Source organism: Macaca mulatta, chromosome X, assembly GCF_049350105.2.
Source record: "Macaca mulatta isolate MMU2019108-1 chromosome X, T2T-MMU8v2.0, whole genome shotgun sequence".
NCBI lineage: Eukaryota > Metazoa > Chordata > Mammalia > Primates > Cercopithecidae > Macaca > Macaca mulatta.
This window is the reverse complement of record NC_133426.1, coordinates 44,921,614-44,943,804: the sequence shown is the minus strand read 5'-3', so window position 1 is coordinate 44,943,804 and position 22,191 is coordinate 44,921,614. Positions and strand designations below refer to the sequence as shown.

General features: G+C 37.9%; 1 protein-coding gene across 17 annotated transcripts in view; it reads right to left on the bottom strand.

The window, feature by feature from the left end:
* The window catches only part of KDM6A (lysine demethylase 6A), a 236,272-nt gene that overhangs the window by 136,382 nt on the left and 77,699 nt on the right, over nucleotides 1-22,191 (bottom strand). For all 17 annotated transcript variants that reach the window (XM_015127247.3, XM_015127249.3, XM_015127248.3 and 14 more), the window contains exon 3: nucleotides 12,516-12,624. In XM_015127247.3, coding sequence (XP_014982733.1) covers nucleotides 12,516-12,624 — 109 coding nt within the window. The remainder of the gene's footprint in view (nucleotides 1-12,515; nucleotides 12,625-22,191) is intronic.

The following is a 22,191-nucleotide window of genomic DNA, read 5'->3' as shown; positions in this document are numbered from 1 at the left end:
GATTAAGATTTTCCAAGGCGACTCCAGAATGTGCTAGATCATTTGTTCTCACAAGAGACCTCACTTCCAAGAATGGCTAACAACTCGACCACCTCAAAGAGCAAAAGAACTATTTCTTCTGTGATGCTTCCTTTCCTGCAATCAACAAAAAACTTACCCCCTAATTACCTTTCTCAACCTCAATTACAAAATAGGACATTACAAAATAGGACAACCCACCCACCAAAACCATCTTTAGGCATAAAAGGTTCTGAAAAACTTAAAAGTAGTTCTTGTCAACCTCAAAATTCAGTGAAGTGAACATAAAAAAGTAAAGTGAAAATTACATACGTACATTACAATTGGTAGAGAGTGCCCTTCTTAAAAAACAAAACACTGACGAATAAACCCCATCCCATACCAATTAAATCAGAATCTCTTAGGGCAGGAGGCTAAGCACTTATTTGATCCTACAAGTACAGGTATGACTGAGGGACACCCTAAAGACAAAGGCAGTAAAATGGACACTGAAGCAGGCTTAAAAAGTGACAGCAGCTCAGATACATTCTAATATGCTGGGGATGTTTAGAGATGAACCAATTTATAAATTTTAGACATGGTACAATAGAAGCAAATTGCAAACATTACGAGAAACTCTTTCATAAAATTAAACAGGCAAAGAGAGTTCAGAAAAAAATTAGACATAATGAAGAGAACTTGCTCAATCGGATATTGGAATTACCATAAAGTTGTAAGAAATGGAACAGAAAAGAACTGAAAGCCCCAAATGAGAACTTGATACATGTAGGAATTAGCACAGTAAATAGGTGGCATTTCCAATCAGTGGGGTGTTAATAATGTAACCAGCACCCAAGTATTTATAAGTAAGCAAAAAAGTAAAATTTGTAACTCAAATCATATACTAAAATAATTCAAATAATACATTAAAGAGTTAGATAAAGGCCGGGCGCGGTGGCTCAAGCCTGTAATCCCAGCACTTTGGGAGGCCGAGACGGGCGGATCACGAGGTCAGGAGATCGAGACCATCCTGGCTAACACGGTGAAACCCCATCTCTACTAAAAAATACAAAAAAAAAAAAAAAACTAGCCGGGCGCGGTGGCGGGCGCCTGTAGTCCCAGCTACTCGGGAGGCTGAGGCAGGAGAATGGCGTGAACCCGGGAGGCGGAGCTTGCAGTGAGCCGAGATCCGGCCACTGCACTCCAGCCTGGGTGGCAGAGCGAGACTCCGTCTCAAAAAAAAAAAAAAGAGTTAGATAAAAAAAGAAGCCCATAAAACTACCAGATGAAAACGTGGGGAATAATATTTTTCTGATCAGCTACAAAAGGATTTTTTAACTTGTGGTTTACAATTCACAATCTAAGATATGGAAGACCAGGATAAAAACTATTTGAGAAGCAACTGGCTCCCTCAACTCTCTCACTCAACATTTGATGTTGTTTAGGCAATCTGACCGAAAAAATACAGAGATTCTCCATCAAAAGGCCATGAAAATCATATTCAGAGATCCGCAATCACATGCTCAGAGCCTCCAGTTCTCAATTATTCCAATCATGAAATATGGACAGCTAAGAATTATCAGACATCTAAAGAAAGCCTCTAACCAAGAAGAAACTAACACAAACACAAAAAAAGACAACCTAAAACAAAAAATAGTGACTACTATGCAGGAGAAAATATACTTCAAAAAATTCTTACTAGTCTTAGATAAGCGAAAATATTGTTTTCATTGAGGGAGGTGGAGAGGTGGAAAGGGGGTGTGTGCAGGAGAACAAACAGGATGCTATAGAAAAAAATTAAATTCGGTAAATTAAAGTATGATAGGAGAAATGCATAATTCAATAAAAAGATTAAAATGAAATTTGAAGAAATTTCTCAAAAAAATAAACAAAAAGGACAAAAACGGAAAATTAGAAAAATTGTGTCCTGGAGGTCTAACACATCAATAATAGAGTCCCAAAAAGAAAGAATAAAAGGAAAAAAGAAAATTCAGGAAATAATTCAAAAAAAATTCCCAGAAAAGAAGGCTATGAGTTGGTAGTTTGAAGGGTCCTACAACAGATGTATAATTCTAAAAATAAGGCAATAGAACAATGTTTTCAAAATTCTGAAGGAAAATTATTTCCAACCTAAAATTATATATCCAGTCAAATGATCTATTAAGAGGGTAGAATAAAGGTATTTTCAGATATGCAAAGTCTCCAAAGAAAATTATCTCCCAAATACCTTTCCTGAAGAAAAATCTGATAAATATTCTCCCCTTAAAGGAGAGTATATACCAAGAAAGAAGAAGATATGGTCTACTGAAAGCAGGAGACACAACAGATACAAGAGGCCATGGGAATACCCAAGATGAAGAAAAAGGGTGATCCCAGGACAGCAGCTATGCCCCAGATCCAAGTCACCGAGGCTTATCATTAAAATTATTGTAACCTCTTCTCAACCTGAGGACCAAGTATCCAGATAAACCTGGCCCAGATTCTTAACTGGGTTTGGCTTTTTCTTGACCATGTTCTGATAAAGTTTATATATTCTCCCCTCTATGTTCTACAAAATAGATGATGTGAAGGCTCCCAGAAGTGTTAAGTGTTCTGCTTTGATTTACTTTTTTTTTTTTTTTTTTTTTGAGATGGGGTCTCACTCTGTTGCCCAGGCTGGCGTGATCTTGGCTCACTGCAACCTCCGCCTCCCAGGTTCAAGCAATTCTCCTGCCTCAGCCTCCTGAGTAGCTGGGATTACAGGCGCTTGCCACCATGCCCGGCTAATTTTTGTATTTTAGTAGAGGCGAGGTTTCCCCATGTTAGCCAGGCTGGTCTTGAACTCCTGACCTCAAGTGATCCGCCCGCCTCAGCATCCCAAAGTGTTGGGATTACAGGCGTGAGCCACCAGGCCCGGCCTGATTTGACTTACTTCTGAATAACCCACTCTCTCTGATCATATTTCTGACTAGATTTTCCTGGTTCATATTGGTCATGTCACATGTCCTAATTATGGGTATTATGTTTGCCAAGAGTCACACATGCCCCAGCACACTGCCTTCCCCAAAAGTGGCTCTTGTAAACTGTTGAGGAACCAGAAGCCACACTATTAACACTAGAGTCTCTTGTTTAGTTTTACTTCTCCTAAGAGCCTCCTCTAATAGTGACAATATGGCCCCTTCCTTACATAGCTATATTCGTGCCTGTTATTCAGCTTTCCAAAGATAAACAATATCTTGTTCAGGGATACTTTTATCAGTGAAGAAAGAAAGAAAGAGAGAGAAAGAGAGAGAGAGAGAGAGAGAGAGGGGAAGGGAAGGGAAGGGAAGAAAGAGAAAGAAAGAGAAAGAGAGAAAAGAAAAAAGAAAAGAAAAGAAAAAAAAGAAAAGCAAGAGAACACTGAACATCACAGCCAGGCATAGGTTACACCTACAAAGGAAGGGAGGAGGATGCAATTGGAGAGAACACAGGCTGGTGGTAGCAGTACCATTCTATTTCTTAACTTCTAGAGTAGGAAGACAGGTGTCAATTTAAATAGTCTTTAAACCATATATAGGTTTTTAGACATTCTACTTAAGTATAATACACTGCTCAATTTAAGGATCGGAAACTAGCAAAAAAACATTTTGCAACATACTGCATGTTACCCTTCACTAGTGACCAAGTTGTTTCTTCAACAAAGCAGTAAATAAAACATTATCTTCTGATTATATACGCTGGGGACAAACTGCCCCAAAAAAGCTTCTTGGTACTGTCGACACTCCCCCCAAACCCCTCCATACTGCCCACCCCTCCCCTTAATGCAACTCTTCTCTGTGCCATTCACCCTTCCCCCAAGCCTCTTTACATTTCTAAGCCCTTATCCAGGTGCCGCAGTGGAGCCAGCGGACTTCCCTTATCAAACCTTGCTGCGATAAGCAAACCCCAATTACAAACCATCCAGGACCACACAGGGGGAGGTCATGAGAAGCATAAACAAACTTTACCTATACCCTCCTGTAAGTTCCTTCATCTAGCTGTTTCCATAAACGTCACAAGCTGATATATGGCAAAGTTAACCAACTAACGACCCCAGGGTCTCTCTCCCCCATATAAACCCCTCATTTTGTAAGCTCAGGGCTGCCTCCTCCCTCTGTCTGTGCTGGAGCAGCCGGCAGGTTCAATAAACTTACTCGCCTGACTTTGGGTCTATTCTTCCTTTCTCTCGGCTGACCTTACAGTATATGAGATGCTGAATAAAAGAAGATATACCAAAAATGGAAGTTAATGTTTTCTAAAATTCTATATGAAATGTTTTCATTTTATTGTAAATCACCAAAATATATGTATCATATAAAGAACATTCTGAATATGTTCAAATTACAGAAACATTACCCAAAAACATCATCACGTATTTGAAACAGTAACTTTTACATATGAATAATGCTCATCTTTTTTGCATAAAGATGATGCCAACCAACCTATCATTGGAAGGACGTTAGGCTATGAGAAATTTTGCCAGTTGTGGTGAAGAACTGGTTTTTAAGTCATCCTCCATTTCCTAGTTCTTCATGCATGAGGTCATTAATTAATGATCTTCTAAAAAGAAAAACAAACTAAATTATCAAACTAGCTGTAGAAAAAAAAAAAAAAGTCTAGCAAGAGTTTGTGTAGTCAATGGTGTGGCTGATATTTTCACATTCATTTCTAACCACACTCTCAATCCCCATTATTGATTTGAAAAGGTTATTGGTTTCCTGGCAATCTCAGTGATTGTTTTAGTCCAGAAATGGGCACATGAGTTCAGGCAGCCCAATCACCACTGATTTATAGATGGCAGACGTGAAAAAGGTTCTCTTTCTACTAATGCATGTGAACAAGGAAGCATATATTACCAACTGCCACCACAAGGGAACTATCTTGGGATGAAGCCCACAGAAGAACAGACTGAAAAGTAACTGGATCCTTCTAGACTTTAAACCATGCCTGGAGAAAAATTCACCTATGAACTTCCTATTATGTGAGGTAATAAATGTCCTTACTGTTTATGCTAGAATCATGTATTTAATACTTGTGCCTAAAAACATTCTGAACAGAAGACTTGGTCCCTGACAATTTTGTGCAGTCACCATATCAAACCTGGAGATTGCCCTTTTAACGATATTATAGAATTTCCACAAATTTGGAGGGCATACTTTCAATAATTTGATTAATTATATATATATCATCTGGCTTCATAAAATTATCTTTCAGGATTAGGGAACCTTTAAAAAGATAGTATGATGTCTTTTGAAGCAAATAAAACTGAAGTATAAGAAGTCCACGTGATGTGAAAAGATGTTACCAAAAAAACCCCAAAGAAATAAAAAATTAAAGAGAAAAAACAAAAAAATTTTAAAAAGAAGTCCATGTAATTATCAGTTGGGAGAAACATGGCATCCATACAAAAACATGGTGAACTGAGAAATAAATATGAATGCTCAAATTCAAAGTCACAAAGTTAATACTCTAAATGGCAGGAACAGATTTGTAACTCAGCCATTTCTTCCATAAGCATTTGTTCCATTTTTTCCATGAGCGATCTTTCTACTCATGTACACATTTTATCAACAATTATACTCTACCCTCATTATGCTTAGCATCTTATTTTAAGAAAAATCTTAACACGCTGTTTCTTAATCAGAAAAAAAATCATTAAAACTCTAAAGATGCAGTATACAAGTACCCATCACCTCACCAGAGTCTCTCTAGTAAAATCCTTTTGACCAAAGCACAATCCTACTCTCTAGTAAAATTTTACTCTCTAGCAAAATTCTTTTGACCAAAGCACAACCACGTTAAAGATTTCTAATCTAATCTAACGTTAAAGATTAGAAATCTTTAACGTGGTTATCCATAAAAAAAATTCCTAGTCTACTGTAACTAGAATTTTCTAAAGTCCTTAATACAGAATGAGGGAAACCATTTATTTGGACATCCTCATATAATGCTTAAAACCTGTTTTAGAATGCTTACAGAAAATGGATTAAAAATTTGACAATTCTGGAGAAGCCAAACAAAATCTATGATTGGAAAACACATGTTTCATGTTCTTATACTATAAATATTCCAGGATACAGTACTGTCATTCGACCCACAAAAGACAAAACGAGAAAGAAAACTCTCCAAGCTCTAACTTAAGGCTTCTCCACATTGGCAGCTCTTGGCATGTAACTTGCTCTGGCCATTTGTAACTGCTTAAGAATTGAAACAACCAAAGCATATTTTGCCCAAGTGACAGAAATGCAACAAATGACCAATTACTTGAGGGAAGGAAGAATGGAAGAAAAATCTACCACTGGCTAGAATTTCAGGGAACTTATAATGGGGAAAACTTCCAGCTAAAAAATACAAAGAAACAATTTTTAAGAGTTTCAAGGTTTTCATATTAATGTCAGGAATGATTACACTCCTCTAATTTTTTACTTCTGAAGTTCTTACTGTCTATCCTTTAAGTCTCTCGCCTCATAATTTCTATCTGTTTATAATTTTGCTGTATACTTTGAAGTAATCTGCTACCTGATTTTTTGAGACGGAGTTTCGCTCTTACTATCCAGGCTGGAGTGCAATGGTGCGATCTCAGCTCACCACAACCTCTGCCTACTGTGTTCAAGCGATTCTCCTGCCTTAGCCTCCTGAGTAGTAGGGATTACAGGCATGCACCACCACGCCCTGTTAATTTTGTATTTTTAGTAGAGACGGTATTTCTCCATGTTGGTCAGGCTGGTCTAGAGTTCCCGACCCTCAGGTGATCTGCCCGCCTTGGCCTCCCAAAGTGCTGGGATTACAGGCGTGAGCCATTGTGCCCAGTTGCTACCTGATTTTCTAATCAACTCATTTAACTCAGTGACTCTCTTCGCCTACAATTTACCACATATTTAAAGACATTTACACATATTTTCTATTAACTGCTCCTAAGATCCATCACATATATTCATCTAAATATATACGCTTGTGCTTCAGCCCAGGGTTCTGTATCTCTCAGGTTGTCCTCCAACCCGAAGAAGTGAAATCACTGCATCATCTCCATGGTTTAAGGCTTATAAACTGTCTGAGAGCCCCATCAGCCATTTGGCTTAGGAGGTTCATAGGTTAGTTTTAGAGTTAGGAGTAGAAAGGAGGTATAGTAGACACTGTAAAGAAGCACTCACATCCCATTTCAAGAAAGAACTGCTGGGAATCCTGCTTGCTGAAAGCCTCTATCTGTGAGATTCTACAGAAGCTGCCTGAGTTGCAGAGAGCCAACTTGTCCCTGGTCACAATTCTTCTCAGGCTGGCCCATGTTCAATATGGAATAATTGGAGTATAAAGGCCTGGCTATCTTAGCCCAACTTGGTATAGCTCTCAAGGGCCATTCTGGCTCCAGAGCTTCCCAGGAAGTTAGTAAAGGTTGTCACAGCTTAATTTCTCCTTCTGTCCAATACTGGTTCTATCCTCCACCTTCCCAAGCTGTTGAACATAAAGGAAACTCCTTACTGAGGAATATAACAACAATAGGCTGACTGCACTGAGCCTCCATTTTCCCACAATCCCCTATCTAATTACTATTTTAAGACTTAAAATAAATTCCTACAAACAAAGTGACCAAATAAAGTGACAGCATATTTTTTTAAACTATTCATTCATATCACCAGCCAGAAAGGCTAAGAAAACATTTTACAAAGCCTTTTTTCCTTCTGCATCAAATTCATCTGGAATGACAGAAAAGATAAATGATTACCAAATTATACCATCTTCAGACCAAAATTTTTTTTTGGAATTCTTGTAAGACAGAAAGTAGATGAGAGCAAAATGACAACTAAGGGTAAGAAAAACCACAGCCCAAAACACACACAAAAGAGGTTCTACCATTTTCTACTATAGAAATAGAAGCCTTTTTTTTTTTTTTTTTAAAGGAACTAAACTCAAGAGAAATGACAAGCTCAGAAAACTTTACACAGAAAAGATGACTATGAATCAGGGCAAAGAATTACAGGGCTGTCTTCAGAAAAACAAGGCCTCCTATGTACATATAAAAGTCTCCTATGTACATATACCTGAGCAGTTCACTCACAGAATTACATGTTTACTATATGGTTTACTCCCAGGAAGTTATGGTTTATAACGTGTTCTCTAAAAAGAAATGTCTATTTGCCCAGGGTTAGTAGTTCTCTAATCCTGTACTAGTTCCAAAGAGAGGAGGAGGAAGCAGCCAAAGGTAACAAATGTCTCTATAAACAGGTAATCTTGAGGGTATGAGCATGTGTTGGAGAGGAAGGGAGAGGGCTATTAGAGACCGATTCTAGTTTTGGACTTGCAGAAAGACGATGAAGAAAACAGATAAAGAATTCATTTTAAGTGGAAACATGCCTTTAAAAGCCTCAAAAAGGATTTTAAAAAATACCAAAACACATCTAGGAAACAGAAAACCACCAGCTTGAAATGTTAAAATATACTGAATACATTTGCATACCCCTGCACCCATTTTCTCCTACACATTAATCAAGCTGTTGACTACCTATCAATGTCCAGGTCATCTACACAACACAAAACGAAGCACATGTTTTCAAGGACTTAAATCCTTAGATTATCCTTCTCTCACCTTACTAGATTACTCTCACCAGCTAGTTTGCTAACACAGTCTAGTTGCCACATGCCCTCCCTTCCAAAAAAGAAAACACATATCCAAGATGAATCTCCCTGGATTCATTACCTTCATAACCAAAATTTTTATAAGTAGCCACGCATGGTGGCTCACACCTGTAATCTCAACACTTGGGAGGCTGAGGCAGGAGGATTGCTGGAGCCCAGGAGTTCAAGACTAGCCTGGGCAACAAAGCAAGATCTCTGTCTCTACAAAAAGTACAAAAATTAGCTAGGCGTGGTGGCGCACACCTCTAGTTCCAGCTACTCAGGAGGCTGAGGCAGGAGAATCACTTGAGCCCAGGAGTTTGGGGCTGCAGTGAACCATGTTTCTGCCACTGCACTCCAGCCTGGGCGACAAAGCAAGACCCTGTCTCAAAATAAAATAAAATAAATATAAATATATATATATATATGAAAAATAAAGCTATAGTCATAGTCTAACACAGTGGTTGTTAGGAACTAATGCTGGTGGTGCCGCCTTTAAGTTGAAGCAATTGCTCATTTACCATTCAAAAAATCCTAGGGACCTTAAGAATTATGCTAAATCTACTGTCTATGCTCTATAAATAGAACAACAAAGTCTGAATGACAGCACATCTGTTCACAGCACAGTTGATTGAATATTTTCAGCCCATTATTGAGAACTATTGTTCAGAAAAAAGGATTCCTTTCAAAATATTATTGCTCACTGACAATGCACCTAGTTACCCAAGAGCTCTGATGGAGAGGTACAAGCAGATTAATGTTGTTTTCATGCCTGCTAACACAACATCCATTCTGCAGCCTACATCAAGGAGTAATTTTGACTTTCAAGTCTTTTTTTTTAATTTATTTATTTTTTGAAACGGAGTCTCACTCTGTCACCCAGGCTGGAGTGCAATGGCGCGATCTCAGTTCACTGCAACCTCCCCTTCCTGGGTTCAAGCGATTCTCCTGCCTCAGCCTCCTGAGTAGCTGGGACTACAGGCGTGCGCCACCGCACCTGGCCAATTTTTGTATTTTTATTAGAGACAGGGTTTCGCCATGTTAGCCAGGTGGGTCTCGACTCTTGACCTCAGGTAATCCACCTACCTAGGCCTCCCAAAGAGCTGGGATTACAGGCGTGAGCCACCGCACTCGGCCTCAAGTCTTATTAAAGTAATACATTTTGTAAGGCTGTATAGCTGCCATAAATAGTGACTAATCTCATGGATCTAGGTAGAGTAAATTCAAAGCCTTCTGGAAAAGATTCATTATTCTTGATGCCATTAAGAACATTTGAGGTCAAAAGGCTGGGCGCAGTGGCTCACGCCTGTAATCCCAGCACTTTGGGAGGCAGAGGTGGGCATATCACGAGGTCAGGATTTCAAGACCAGCCTGGCCAACATGGTGAAGCCCCATCTCTACTAAAAATACAAAAATAAACCGGGCGTGGTGGCGCATGCCTGTAATCCCAGATACTTGGGAGGCTGAGGCAGGAGAATCGCTTGAACCCAGGAGGCGGAGGTTGCAGTGAGCTGAGATCACGCCATTGCACTCCAGCCTGGGCAAGAAGAGTGAAACTCCGTCTCAAAAAAAAGAAAAGAAAAGAAAAGAACATTTGAGGTCAAGATACCGACATTAACAGGAGTTTGGAAGAAGCTGATTCCCATCCCTCCCCATAGATGACTTTCAATGGAGGAAGTAACTGCAGATGTGCTGGAAAACAGCAAAAGAAATAGAATTAGAAGTGCAGCCTGAATGGATAAGAAACTGCTTCTTATAGATGAGCAAAGAAAGTAGTTTCTTTAAAAAAGAGAAAGACAGAGAGAGAGAGAGAGAGAGAGAAAGAGAGAGAGAGAGAGGACCTTGTCACCCTGGCTGGAGTGCAGTGATATGATCCCAGCTCACCATAGCCTCGACCTCCCAGGTTCAAGTGTTCCTCCCACTTCAGCCTCCAGGGTAGTTGCATGCCATCATACTCAGCTAATTTTTTTTTTTTTTTTTTAAGATACGGGGTCTCACTATGTTGTCCAGGCTGGTCTTGAACTCCTGGGCTCAAGTAATCCTCCTGCCTTGGCCTCCCAAAATGCTGGAATTACAGGCATGAGCCACTGTGCCTGGCCAAAAGGAGTTTCTTGAAATGGAATCTACTCCTAATAAAGGTGCTGTGAACATTGTGGAAATGATAACAACGAATTTAGAATACTACGTAAACTTAGTTAACAGAGCAGTGGCAGGGTTTGAGAGGACTGACGCCAGTTTTGAAAGAAGCTCTACTGTGAGTAAAATGCTTTCAAACAGCATCACATGCCACAGAGAAACCTTTCATAAAAGGAAGAGTCCACTGATGCAACAAAGTTCAATGTTTTCTTATTTTAACAAACTGCCACAGCCACCCTAACCTGCAGCAACCACCACCCTGATCATTCAGCAGATAACAACGATGCAAGACCCTCCATCAGCAAAAAGATTACAACTTGCTAAAAGTTCAGTTGATTGTTAGCACTTTTTAGCAAGGAAGTATTTTTTAACTAGAGTATGTACATTTTTTAGACATAATGCTACTGCACACTTACAGTGCAAACATAACTTTTATATGTAATAGGAAACAAAAAAAATTTTTGTTTGACTGGTTTTATTACAATATTCGCAACAAATTGCAGTGGTCTGAAGCCAAACCTGCAATATCTCCCAGGTATGCCTCTATCTATTTTTTGGTACAATAGTTTCCTTTAAGTAAGTTTCCAGTTTTAATTAAAGATAAAATATCTAACGGAGTATTAAGTAATTATTAACACCCATTACCCTGTTGGACTGAAACCATTTCGCTAAGTACTAACCAGTGTCACATAATCTGAAAATCCATGAGGTGTCATCCATCACTTCGTCCCCCTTTTACAGATTAGACAACAGATACTCCGCGATGTTTATATATAATCTTTTAAAGGTAATGCAGCTGTATATAACAGAGCTGAGCTGAGAAAAAAGCCTAAGTTCAAACCTCACAGAATATGCCTGTCTCAGACTAAAATTGCATTTTCATTAGGAAAACATTCACTTGACCTAACATAAAAGTCGCATAATAAAACATCAATATGAAATACTAACAATCCTTCACTTTAGCCCTGAAACTATCTGCCAGGTGTTTTGCCCTCTGAACACACTTGTTGAAAACAGGAGTAACACATTCATCCACTCCACATCAAAATGTTCAATATCATCAAAAGGTTAAAATGTTCTTGGCTATAATAATAATTTTCTTTTAATGTGGATTTTTTCTTTGGTATTGGAAGGGCAGGGTTTGGGGGTGCTTTTAACTTCCTGAGTAATGGTCTGAGTTGGCAGCTTGGTATCATAAAAAGGGCAAATCTTAGGGGGCTGACTACTTTCAGTTATTTAACTCACTTGTTTCTTAAAGGAAAAACATTTCAAGTAAATTTTAAAAGCTAGTTTTATCCAAGGCTCATCTGTGATCATCTCTCTGTATTACTTATGTTTACAATAACATGGCTAGTTAACGATCAGATTTTCGTTCAAGTATTTTTTAGCTAAAATGGAAATGTTTTAAATAGGATAAAGAAAAATGCTGAGTTTTTCTTACCTTTCCAAAGTATCCATCAATGTACAAATGTCTATATCAAACTGGGTCACTTTCTACTATGGCAAGGCCTTTCAAGGGCAAGGATTTTCACAAGGCAGAACAAAACTGCACTGCACATGCAGGTGGTTTTCACTTTTACTGAATAGCCAACTTATTGATGATTTAGATGGAGTTATATGACATTTTTCCATTTCCATCTACTCTACTTTTCTTTCTCATTGTTTAGTGTGCTCATGAACTTACAATTTCTTAGGAAAGTCCTCTTGATAAAGCACAAATAATTACAATCCAACACATGTATAAATCAAACAATAATGAACAAGAAAAAAATTACCTTTTGGATAATCTTCCAATAAGAGGTTGAAGTGACCTAATTGACAAAAGAAATCAGACTCCACTTTTCCTTCAGCTTTTAAGATTAGAGATTCATAGCAGCGAACAGCCTAGAAATAAAAAAATACAAATATGTAAGCAAAAAATAAAGCCCTAAACACCTTTCCTCCCCAAGATAATGCATATAGCCTCCATTCAATCACCTAAGAAGTCAATATTGAAAATTTCACTTCTATCTTAGACATATTCAATACAGCATTCTATAGAAGGAACAGCTTCCCTATGTATTTATTAAAAGAGCCACTAGTTATGGCATAAGTACTTTTCCCATTTATACATGGAAACAATACTTGCCAAATAAGATAATGTAGGAGCACTTTGATAATTTTATTCATAAGTTGAAAGTCTAAATTATTACTGTGGTCCCTGTTGATATAAACAAAAATGCTCTCAAATATAAATAATATACATGTTTCCCACAGGTGGGAAGAACTTTATTGAATTATGTGAGATCTCATAGAAACTCTACAGTAATAAAAATACCTAAAATTTACACTGAACTGCTTTTACTGACTTTTTGCCAGAACGTCTACCAGTTTTAAACTACCATATACTGCCTTTCAATTGTCTTCTCCACATGATATACTTCAAACACACCAACTCTATTTTTGATCTTACTTCCTAACTCCAATACAAGCATATGCTCTCATTCTCACATTTCCTCCCCCAAAGAAAAAAATAACATTATTTTAACAGTATCAATTAGTTTTTATAACACAGGACAACTGCAGGAGAAAATGAACAACGGAAAGAACCCAGTTGTAGAGCCTGACTACAAATTCCAGTTGTCATTTGCTACAGGAGATTCTGGGGAATTTATCCTCTCTATTTTAGTAACACTCAAAGAGCTGATAAAAGGATTAAAAGTAGAAAACTTCAGTAAGGCTTTATCTCAGTGTTCGGCACACAATAGGTACTTGTTTCTTTACCATCACAGGTAATAACAAAGCTCTAATTCTCTCAAGGTTCCCAATACTTTTGTCAAAATTTCTCCCATTAACAATTCAGTGCTCCATAACATTGCTCTGTTAATAATGTGTCCCAGAGTCATTAAAGTAAGGAATGTGTGTCAATTCTCAAATCTCTGATATACTCCCAGGAACACTTTCAAGTTTGGTGCACACAAAGAAAGAAACTTGGTTAGTTTCTATCACAATAAAAAACTTTCACTACCACTTCAAGAACTTTGTTGAGATAAGAAAATGTGATGTGGGACAGAGTACTCACTTCGAATGCCTTCATTTTTCCTCTCCTGTAAAATACAGAGCCTTTAATATAGAGTTTAAAAATTTATATCCTAACATTTACCTATCCTAAGCACATAAATAAATATTCAACAAGTTTGGATAATCCATTCTAAACAAGGCGAATTCTAGGCTGAGTCTACTATCCTTAAAGCCTAAGGGTTTATAAAAGAACTTGTCTTCAATTCCTATTCTACTCTTAGCTATGTGTACCAAATCATAATCACTGAAAACTAATCTTTCTGCTTCCCTATAATTAAAAAAGTCTGAACGCTACACTGAAGTCTCAGAAATTACTATAATCTGAAGGTATGAAATTTCAAAATCCTTTTTACTTAAGTCATATATAATTCTTATCTAGCAGATGGTTAGAGTATAAAAATACAATTTATTATAGTGCTTTATAATATCAGAGAAATACATAACATTACTGGGATACAATGGAATTCTTAATTTTACATTAAATGAATAAGAATATTGTAAATAAAGTTCTCATGATAATAGTGAGCGTATGATTTTTTAAAACTCTTAGGTTATTTATAAACCTTTCCTACTCCTCTGAGAGCTTCATATGGCTGATTAACATTAAATTTATAAGCAACTATATTTTCATGGTAAAAAGGATTCAAGATATAAACACAAATTTTCTTTAATGATATAAACAAAAAAGATGCCAACACTGTTTACTTCCTCTTATCACCCTTCATGCCACTGCCTTGATCATCAATTGCCTATCTTCTACTTGTCATAAAACTAAGGAACACACCAAAATTAATATTATACATAATGCTGATCATCATGAAATATAAAATCAGGTAAAACCCAGAATGGTTGATTTTAAATTCAGGTACTCATATACTCAGGCTAATCACAAATTCTTAATTTCCCCATAAAGCTGCCATGCACCTACCAAACTAACGTTGGTGGTCAACGATGCTGACAGAGCCAAACATCAAATGAGATGAAAATGAGCAAAAAGGCAGAAGAAAGTTGCCAAGAACTCTGTATTACCACTTCATAGTGAAACTTTATGAATTTATTCGAAGTATCTGAGGTAATTCTAATATCAGATATAGCCAAATATCTAACACAATTTTTAAAGAACATTTAAAGGAAAATAAACAACTTGAGATAATTTCCAATACTCCTAACTCATACAATAATCTAGAATAAAACACAGAAATTTTTATATTTTTACCCAAAAGGCTAACGATAACAGAAGATATATAATTACTGTTTAGATTCAGAACGATGTTCAGATAAACTTCCATAAAGCAAAAATATCTCCAGTCAATAGGATTATTTTTATTTCTTGCTTTTTAAATTTTAAATGTATACAAGTAAAATCATCCCTGTACAGTATCTTCATACACAACTGCAGAGAAGGAGGACTGGAATATAAAACAGGTACTAAAAAAAGAAAGTCTAGGGACACATGTTCTCAGGATCTCCTGAGGGCTGTGTCACAGCAAAAAAAAGTCTATATAGTTGTCCCACACAGAATCTTCCTTGTATTTTGTTCATTTTACTTTTCTATATTTTTGAGATTTTTTCATAATTAACCTATATTATTTCTATTCTTATAAAAATCATTAAAAGGACCAGGCGCGGTGGCTCACGCCTGTAATCCCAGCACTTTGGGAGGCTGAGGCAGGCGGATCACGAGGTCAGGAGATCAAGACCATCCTGGCTATCACGGTGAAACCCTGTCTCTACTAAAAACACAAAAAAATAAGCCAGGCATGGTGGTGGGCGCCTGTAGTCCCAGCTACTCAGGAGGCTGAGGCAAGAGAATTGCTTGAACCTGGGAGGCAGAGGTTGCAGTGAGGTGAGATCGCACCACTGCACTCCAACCATGGGCGACAGAGCTAGACTCAGTCTCAAAACAAACAAACAAAAAAAAATCATTAAAGAATGATTACACTTTCCCCCTGGGACTCATCCCATACCTTTAGTGTAAGGATAGTCAGAAATTTGAAAGAAAATCATTTGTGGTTGCATCAGCAATCAACAGAGCAATTTCTGCAATGATACAAATACCCTATGATCTGTGCTGTCCAATACAGTAGTCACTAGACACATGTGGTTACTGAGCACTTTGAAACATGGTTAGGGCAAGTGGACAAGTCAATTTTTAAATTGTTTCATTTTAATATTTAAATTTAAATAAACATGTGGCTAATGGCTACCATACTGGACAGTATAGACCTCGATAATTCTTAAAGCCTAAAAACAACTTAATATTCAATCCATATACTAAATATTAGGAAAGCAAAATTTCTTATGTTTATAAATGAAAAGCCTATAAAAATAATAAAATTGCAGCAAGGAGGATAAAAGCAATACCCTCCACAAAAATCACTGTTACATCCTCTAATTGTTTATCGCTGGTAGATTGCACATCCATAATCCTTACCACCTTACTAGGAAAAAAAAAAAAAAACACTGAAAAGGTAAATAAATAAACTAAGATCCTCCCAGCTACATAGAAAGCTTGAGCGTGTTTTTTATTTCCATCATAGTGCCATATTCCACAACATTCAATGTAACTTGTGCGTGGTATCTGCTGCACTGTTATTATTTTAAAAACCAGCTATCCCAGAAAAGTAACGTTACCATTACCCTGTTATTTCTAAACCTTGACAGATGAAGTTTTGAGCTTGTGAACACAGACATGTAACTAATTTAATTTTTTTAATGTGCAGTATTAATCTTTTATGATGAACTTGGTCAGTGCCTTGCTAAAATAGGACACTGTCAATATTTTAGAATTGTTAAATATATGCAACATTTAAACTTTTTTTTCCAATTTAAAAGATTAACTACAGTAGCTGAGTGACTACAAATGGTAGAGAAAATATAGATTTTAATACCCCAATGGTTTTAAATGAAGTGAAATTTTTAGGCTGAATATAATAAAAACAAATATGCAGTCCTGCCCATAATTTTAATTTTTAATTTTTGGGGATGGAGTTTCGCTCTTGTTGCCCAGGCTAGAATGCAATGGCGTGGTCTCAGCTCACTGCAACCTCAGCCTCCTGCGTTCAAGCAATTCTCCTGCCTCAGCCTCCCAGGTAGCTGGAATAATAGGCACCCACCACCATGTCCGGCTAATTTTTGTATTTTTACTAGAGATGGGGTTTCACCATGTTGGCCAGGCTGGTCTTGAACTCCTGACCTCAGGTGATCCGCCCACCTTGGCCTCCTTAAGTAGTGGGATTACAGGTGTGAGCCACCACGCCCGACCCTGCCCATAATTTTTAAAAGCCAACCATACACATACACAGTGGTTGAGCATCCAGCAACCAGCAGACTCCTTAAAACAGATTAAGGGATTTAAGCAGACAACAGGTCAATGTATCATCCGTGAAATATGGTTATTTGGTCAGGCATGATGGCTCACGCCTATAATCCCAGCACGCCTATAATCCCAGCACAAGGCAGGAGGAGTCCATGAGCCCAGGAGTTTGAGACCAGCCTGGGCAACATAGCGAGGCCTCGTCTCTACAAAAATTTTAAAAAATTAGCCAGGCATGATGTGGTGCATGCCTATGATCCCAGCTACGTGGGAAGCTTGAGGCGGGAAGATGACTTGGGTCTGGGAAGTTGAGGCTACAGTGAGCCATGATTGCGCCACTACATTCCAGCCTGGACGACAGAGCAAGACCCTGTCGAAGGAAAAGGAAAGGAAGAGGAAAAGGAAAAGGAAAAAGAAGGAAATTTTAAAAGTATTCATGGCCCAAATTAATAAAGTAGATTATACACATCAACAGGAATAATCAGCTCACCAAGGTCTAGTCTGATCGGATCTCCAGCATTATCAGTTCTGAATACCACATTTCAACAGGTGATAACGTAAAGAGGGCTACAAGTTTGATAAAGGATGTAGAAACTGTCATAAGAAAACTATCTTAACTAAGTTTAACTGAGGAGAATCAAACGGGATTGAAGCTTTACTTAAATATTTAAAAAGCAGTCACTTAGAAGAGAAGATTAATTGAACTCTGGGTAGTGCCAATGAATGAGTATAACTTATAAGCAAGTTTAATTCAGTTCATTCAGAAAGTAGGAAAAATTAAACACACCAAAAATTAAATGGGCCATCACTGGCTCATATCAATGCAAAGAATTAAAGCATATATTACTAAGCTATTTTAGTGGGGGTTAGAAAGGAGATACCATATTTTGGATACAATTCTGATTTGCATTTTTTTTTAATCCTTGGACTCTATAATTCTAAGTATAACCCTGTAGAATTTATACAATAAAAAATAAGAAAATTAAAAATTAAAAAAGAATTATGGTTTTTAGAAGCTTACAACTTTCTCAATAAAAGACCACTCAAGACAACACAGCTTTAAAATAAGGCTATTTTAGGGAAAAAGAAAAACCCCTATATTAACCTAATGGGAATATTTCAAACATTTTTATTAAAATCACTGAAATATTACCAGTTGTTTAATGGGTATAGTTTCAGTTTTACAAGATGAAAAGAGTTCCGGAGACTAACACTACTGAACAGTACATTTGAAAAGGTTACTTACAATGGCAAATTGCATGTTATGTATATTTTGCACTAGTTTTATTTTTTTTTTTTAAGGTACTAAACTAGATACTACCTGTGAATAATTTAAAACACTTAGTATTATACCAGTCACTCATCAATGAGAACCTACTCCATCCTGGTCACTTTTATTGGCTGCTAGGTATCCAAAGTGAAGGCAAACTGGTTCCTGTCTCCTTTATTTTCCTCTATATCATTTTTTTCTCCTCAATCCTCTTTTCTAACCCATCTGCCTTCCTCGCTCCTCTTTCTTCCTTGGCTCCACCTTACTATCTTGGTCCTTAACTAAAGATACTTTCCCAAGAGTCACCTTTGTGCCCTATAAACTTCTGTTTACACAAGAGAAGGGGGTGGCGGGGAAGGGAATAAGAAGAAAGACATGGAAGAAGAAATCTTTTAACTCTAAACAACATACCAGACTTTTTCCACTTGGACATCCCAACATCATCTTAAATTTGCCAAATAAAAATTAAGTTTCTTGCACTGTTCAAAAATTCTCTCTTTAAGTTTCCTTTTCATTAACAGCACCTAGTCAAATCACTTCTTTATGCCTACACATCTAATTGATTACTGCTAAGTCTTCCCTAACACTTCTCCCATAACCATTCCCCTTTTTCTTTTTACCTATTATTTCCCCAAATTCCAATGAATGCCCGTACTACACCATTACTGCCACTTGTTGCTCCTTTACTGGTCTGTTTCTACAGCCCAACTCATACCCTAAACAAACAAAACCCACTCTTACAGCAATGCTATTTATTGTCATGCTTCCCAGCTTTTAAACTTCCAATTATTTCCTACTGCCTATAACAGTGAGTACTTGGCTCCAGTCCCAGCCTACACATCCATATTTTTTCTTTCCCTGTTCCCCAACACAAAGCCCACTCTACTCCAACCCCACATCAAACTCTCATCCCACTAACTTCCTACATTTTTAACAGCTTGTTATTCAGACATCCTAAAGAGGTGGCAAACTATGTAACTACAGCAGATCACCCCTGCTCCCTCTGACACAGATCAGTAAAAGAATTTGTTGCAGCAATCCAGACAATATCAAGAAAAGGTGTTTCTCTACTGCACCAGTACCATCACCACCACCCGCTTAGTTATTAGAGTGTTTTCTTACTCTACATTATGTATAAAGAGACATAATATCTAATGTATAATATTACTATTCTTCTGACCTGTTCCCAACAAATCCCTAAAAGTGTATGCATCATTAAACTTGATATCCTTTCCAGAAAGATGTGTCGTAAATCAGAAGGAAATTCTTCCTGTTTGTAGGTATTGGGCAATGCCTTTGCCTGGCTGCTTTTAAAACACCATAAATATGCTTAGGAATTTAAAAGGATTGAAACTACCTGAACCTAAACCATTTTTGAAATGTCAACACATTATACTTTTTTTTTTTTTTTTGTGAGAGAAGAGTTACAATTAAAATAATCTTAAGTTGTTGGTTCTTTTTTCTGGTTTTTTTTTTTTTTTTTTTTTTTTTTTTTAAGGCAAGGTCTCACTCTGTCACCCAGGCTGGAGTGTAGTGGCACAATCACAGCTCACTGCAGCCTTGATCTCCCAGGCTTAGGTGATCCTCCCACTTCAACCCCCTCAGGTGGCTGGGACTACAGGCACACGCCACTATGCCTGGCTAATTTTTGTACTTTTTGTAGAGATGGGGTTTCACCATGCTGGCCAGGCTGGTCTCAAATTATCCACCTGCCTTGGCCTCCCAAAGTGCTGGGATTACAGGCATAAAGTATTACTGATTCTTAATGACATATCTACTCCTGAACTTATATATCAAACGCAGACTTTTTCTTTTTAATTTCATTTACTATTTTTGAAAATTTATTTATCGCCACTTCAAAAAGGCACATATAACAAAAAGTCTCTCTCCTAGTCCTGACCCCAGCCACCCAGTTCCCTTTCCCAGGAGCAACAAATGTTTAAAATTTCTAACATATTCAAGATTATATTGTAAAGAAAAAAAAAAAGATACTATATCGTGCAGATGTAAGCACATATACTTTCCCTACCTTACTAATATTTTTATAAACACTGTTTTGTAACTTGCTTCAGATTCTAGGTGTCTCAGATATCCTTTCTCCTCCCCTTTGTTAATAGAACCCCTAAATTTAATTAGGCACATTTTTACACAGACTGAAGGCTGAGATTCCCAGTCATCCTTGCAGGTGTGGCTTGGTGATTAAATTCTGACCAATGGAATATAAGGGAAAGACAGGCTCCACTTCAACCCCTCCTCTGCCTACTTGGGTAGAATCACCCAGATGGCAAGAACTTCAGTAACTCTCCTGGACTAAGAGGTAGATGCCATAGCTGAGAACGGCAGAGTAGGAAATGGAAGCCCATGTTCCTGGAACAGTAGAGTTCCAGTGCAGCCCAGAACTGACTGACTGTTGAGAATTCTTTAAGAGACAGATGTGTGTGTAACCCTCTTTCCTCGCTTAAGAACAAAAACAAACAAACAAAAAAAAAACAAAGCTGGCTGCAATGGCTCACACCTGTAATCCCAGCACTTTGGGAGGCTGAGGTGGGGGGATTACTGGAGACCAGCCTGGGCAACATAGGGAGACTCCCATCTCTACAAAAACATTTTTAAAAATTATGCTGGCATGATAGTACACATCTGTGGTCCCAGCTACTCAGGAGGCTGAAGTGGTAGGATCACTTGAGCCCAGGAGGTGGTGGCTGCGGTGAGCTGTGATCATGCCACTGCAGCCTGGGTAACAGAGTGAGACCCTGTCTCAAAACAAAACCAACAACAACAACAAAACAACTGCCTAATGAAATAATCATTAACACACACAAAAAGGATGGAGGGAAGAAAAAAAGAAAACCAGTTAATCGTCATCCATATCTAACATTTTAGAGATGATACAGGAACTTATACATTTGTCACTCTACGCTGTCTCTCTCTTTCCTACTTTCAATTAATACACATCTTTTGTCAAAAGAGTCAGTAGAGGGGCCAGGCGTGGTGGCTCGCGCCTATAATCCCAGCACTTTGGGAGACTGAGGTGAGACCAACCAGGCCAACATGATGAAAACCTGCCTCTACTAAAAATACAAAACATTAGCTGGGCGTGGTGGCGGGCACCTGTAATTCCAGCTACTCAGGAGGCTGAGGCAGGAGACTCGCTTGAACCTGGGAGGCGGAGGTTGCAGTGAGCAGAGATCACGCCACTGCACTCCAGCCTGGGCAATGAGAGTGAAACTCCGTCTCAGAAAAAAAAGAGTCGGTAGAATAAAAGTTACAGATGCCAGTCTCAATCCTAGATTTTTCAGTCTCTTTGGACCTACTTCCTCTGCATTCATGGGATGTGGTGAATGCTAATGAGTAAACAAGCATCATTCCACATTCAAGAAACCATCACTGGCACCTGAAGAATCATTCTTTTTCAAAAAAACTATTTAAAACACTTTGCTATCGCAAAATACTCTCAAAGAATTACACTACTGAAATCAAACTAGACAACTTAGTAAAGTGCTGATAGCTAATATTTGAGCTCTTGATATGTACCGAGCACTATTCTAAGCAACTTACATATACTTATTCTTTAATCCTCACAATCACTATGAAATGGGGCCTATTACAGTAATTATCCCTACTTCACTGACAGGAAAACTGAGGCCTAAGTAAATCCTGTGTTCATGGTCACAAAGCTACAAATTAGCAAAGGGTGGATTCAAACAGTATGGCTTCACAGCCTCTGAGCAGTAAGGTAGTTGACTCAGGTCATGCCCAGGGACCTAAAGTCAAGTGCAAAAACGACCCTCTCCATAATCAGCTT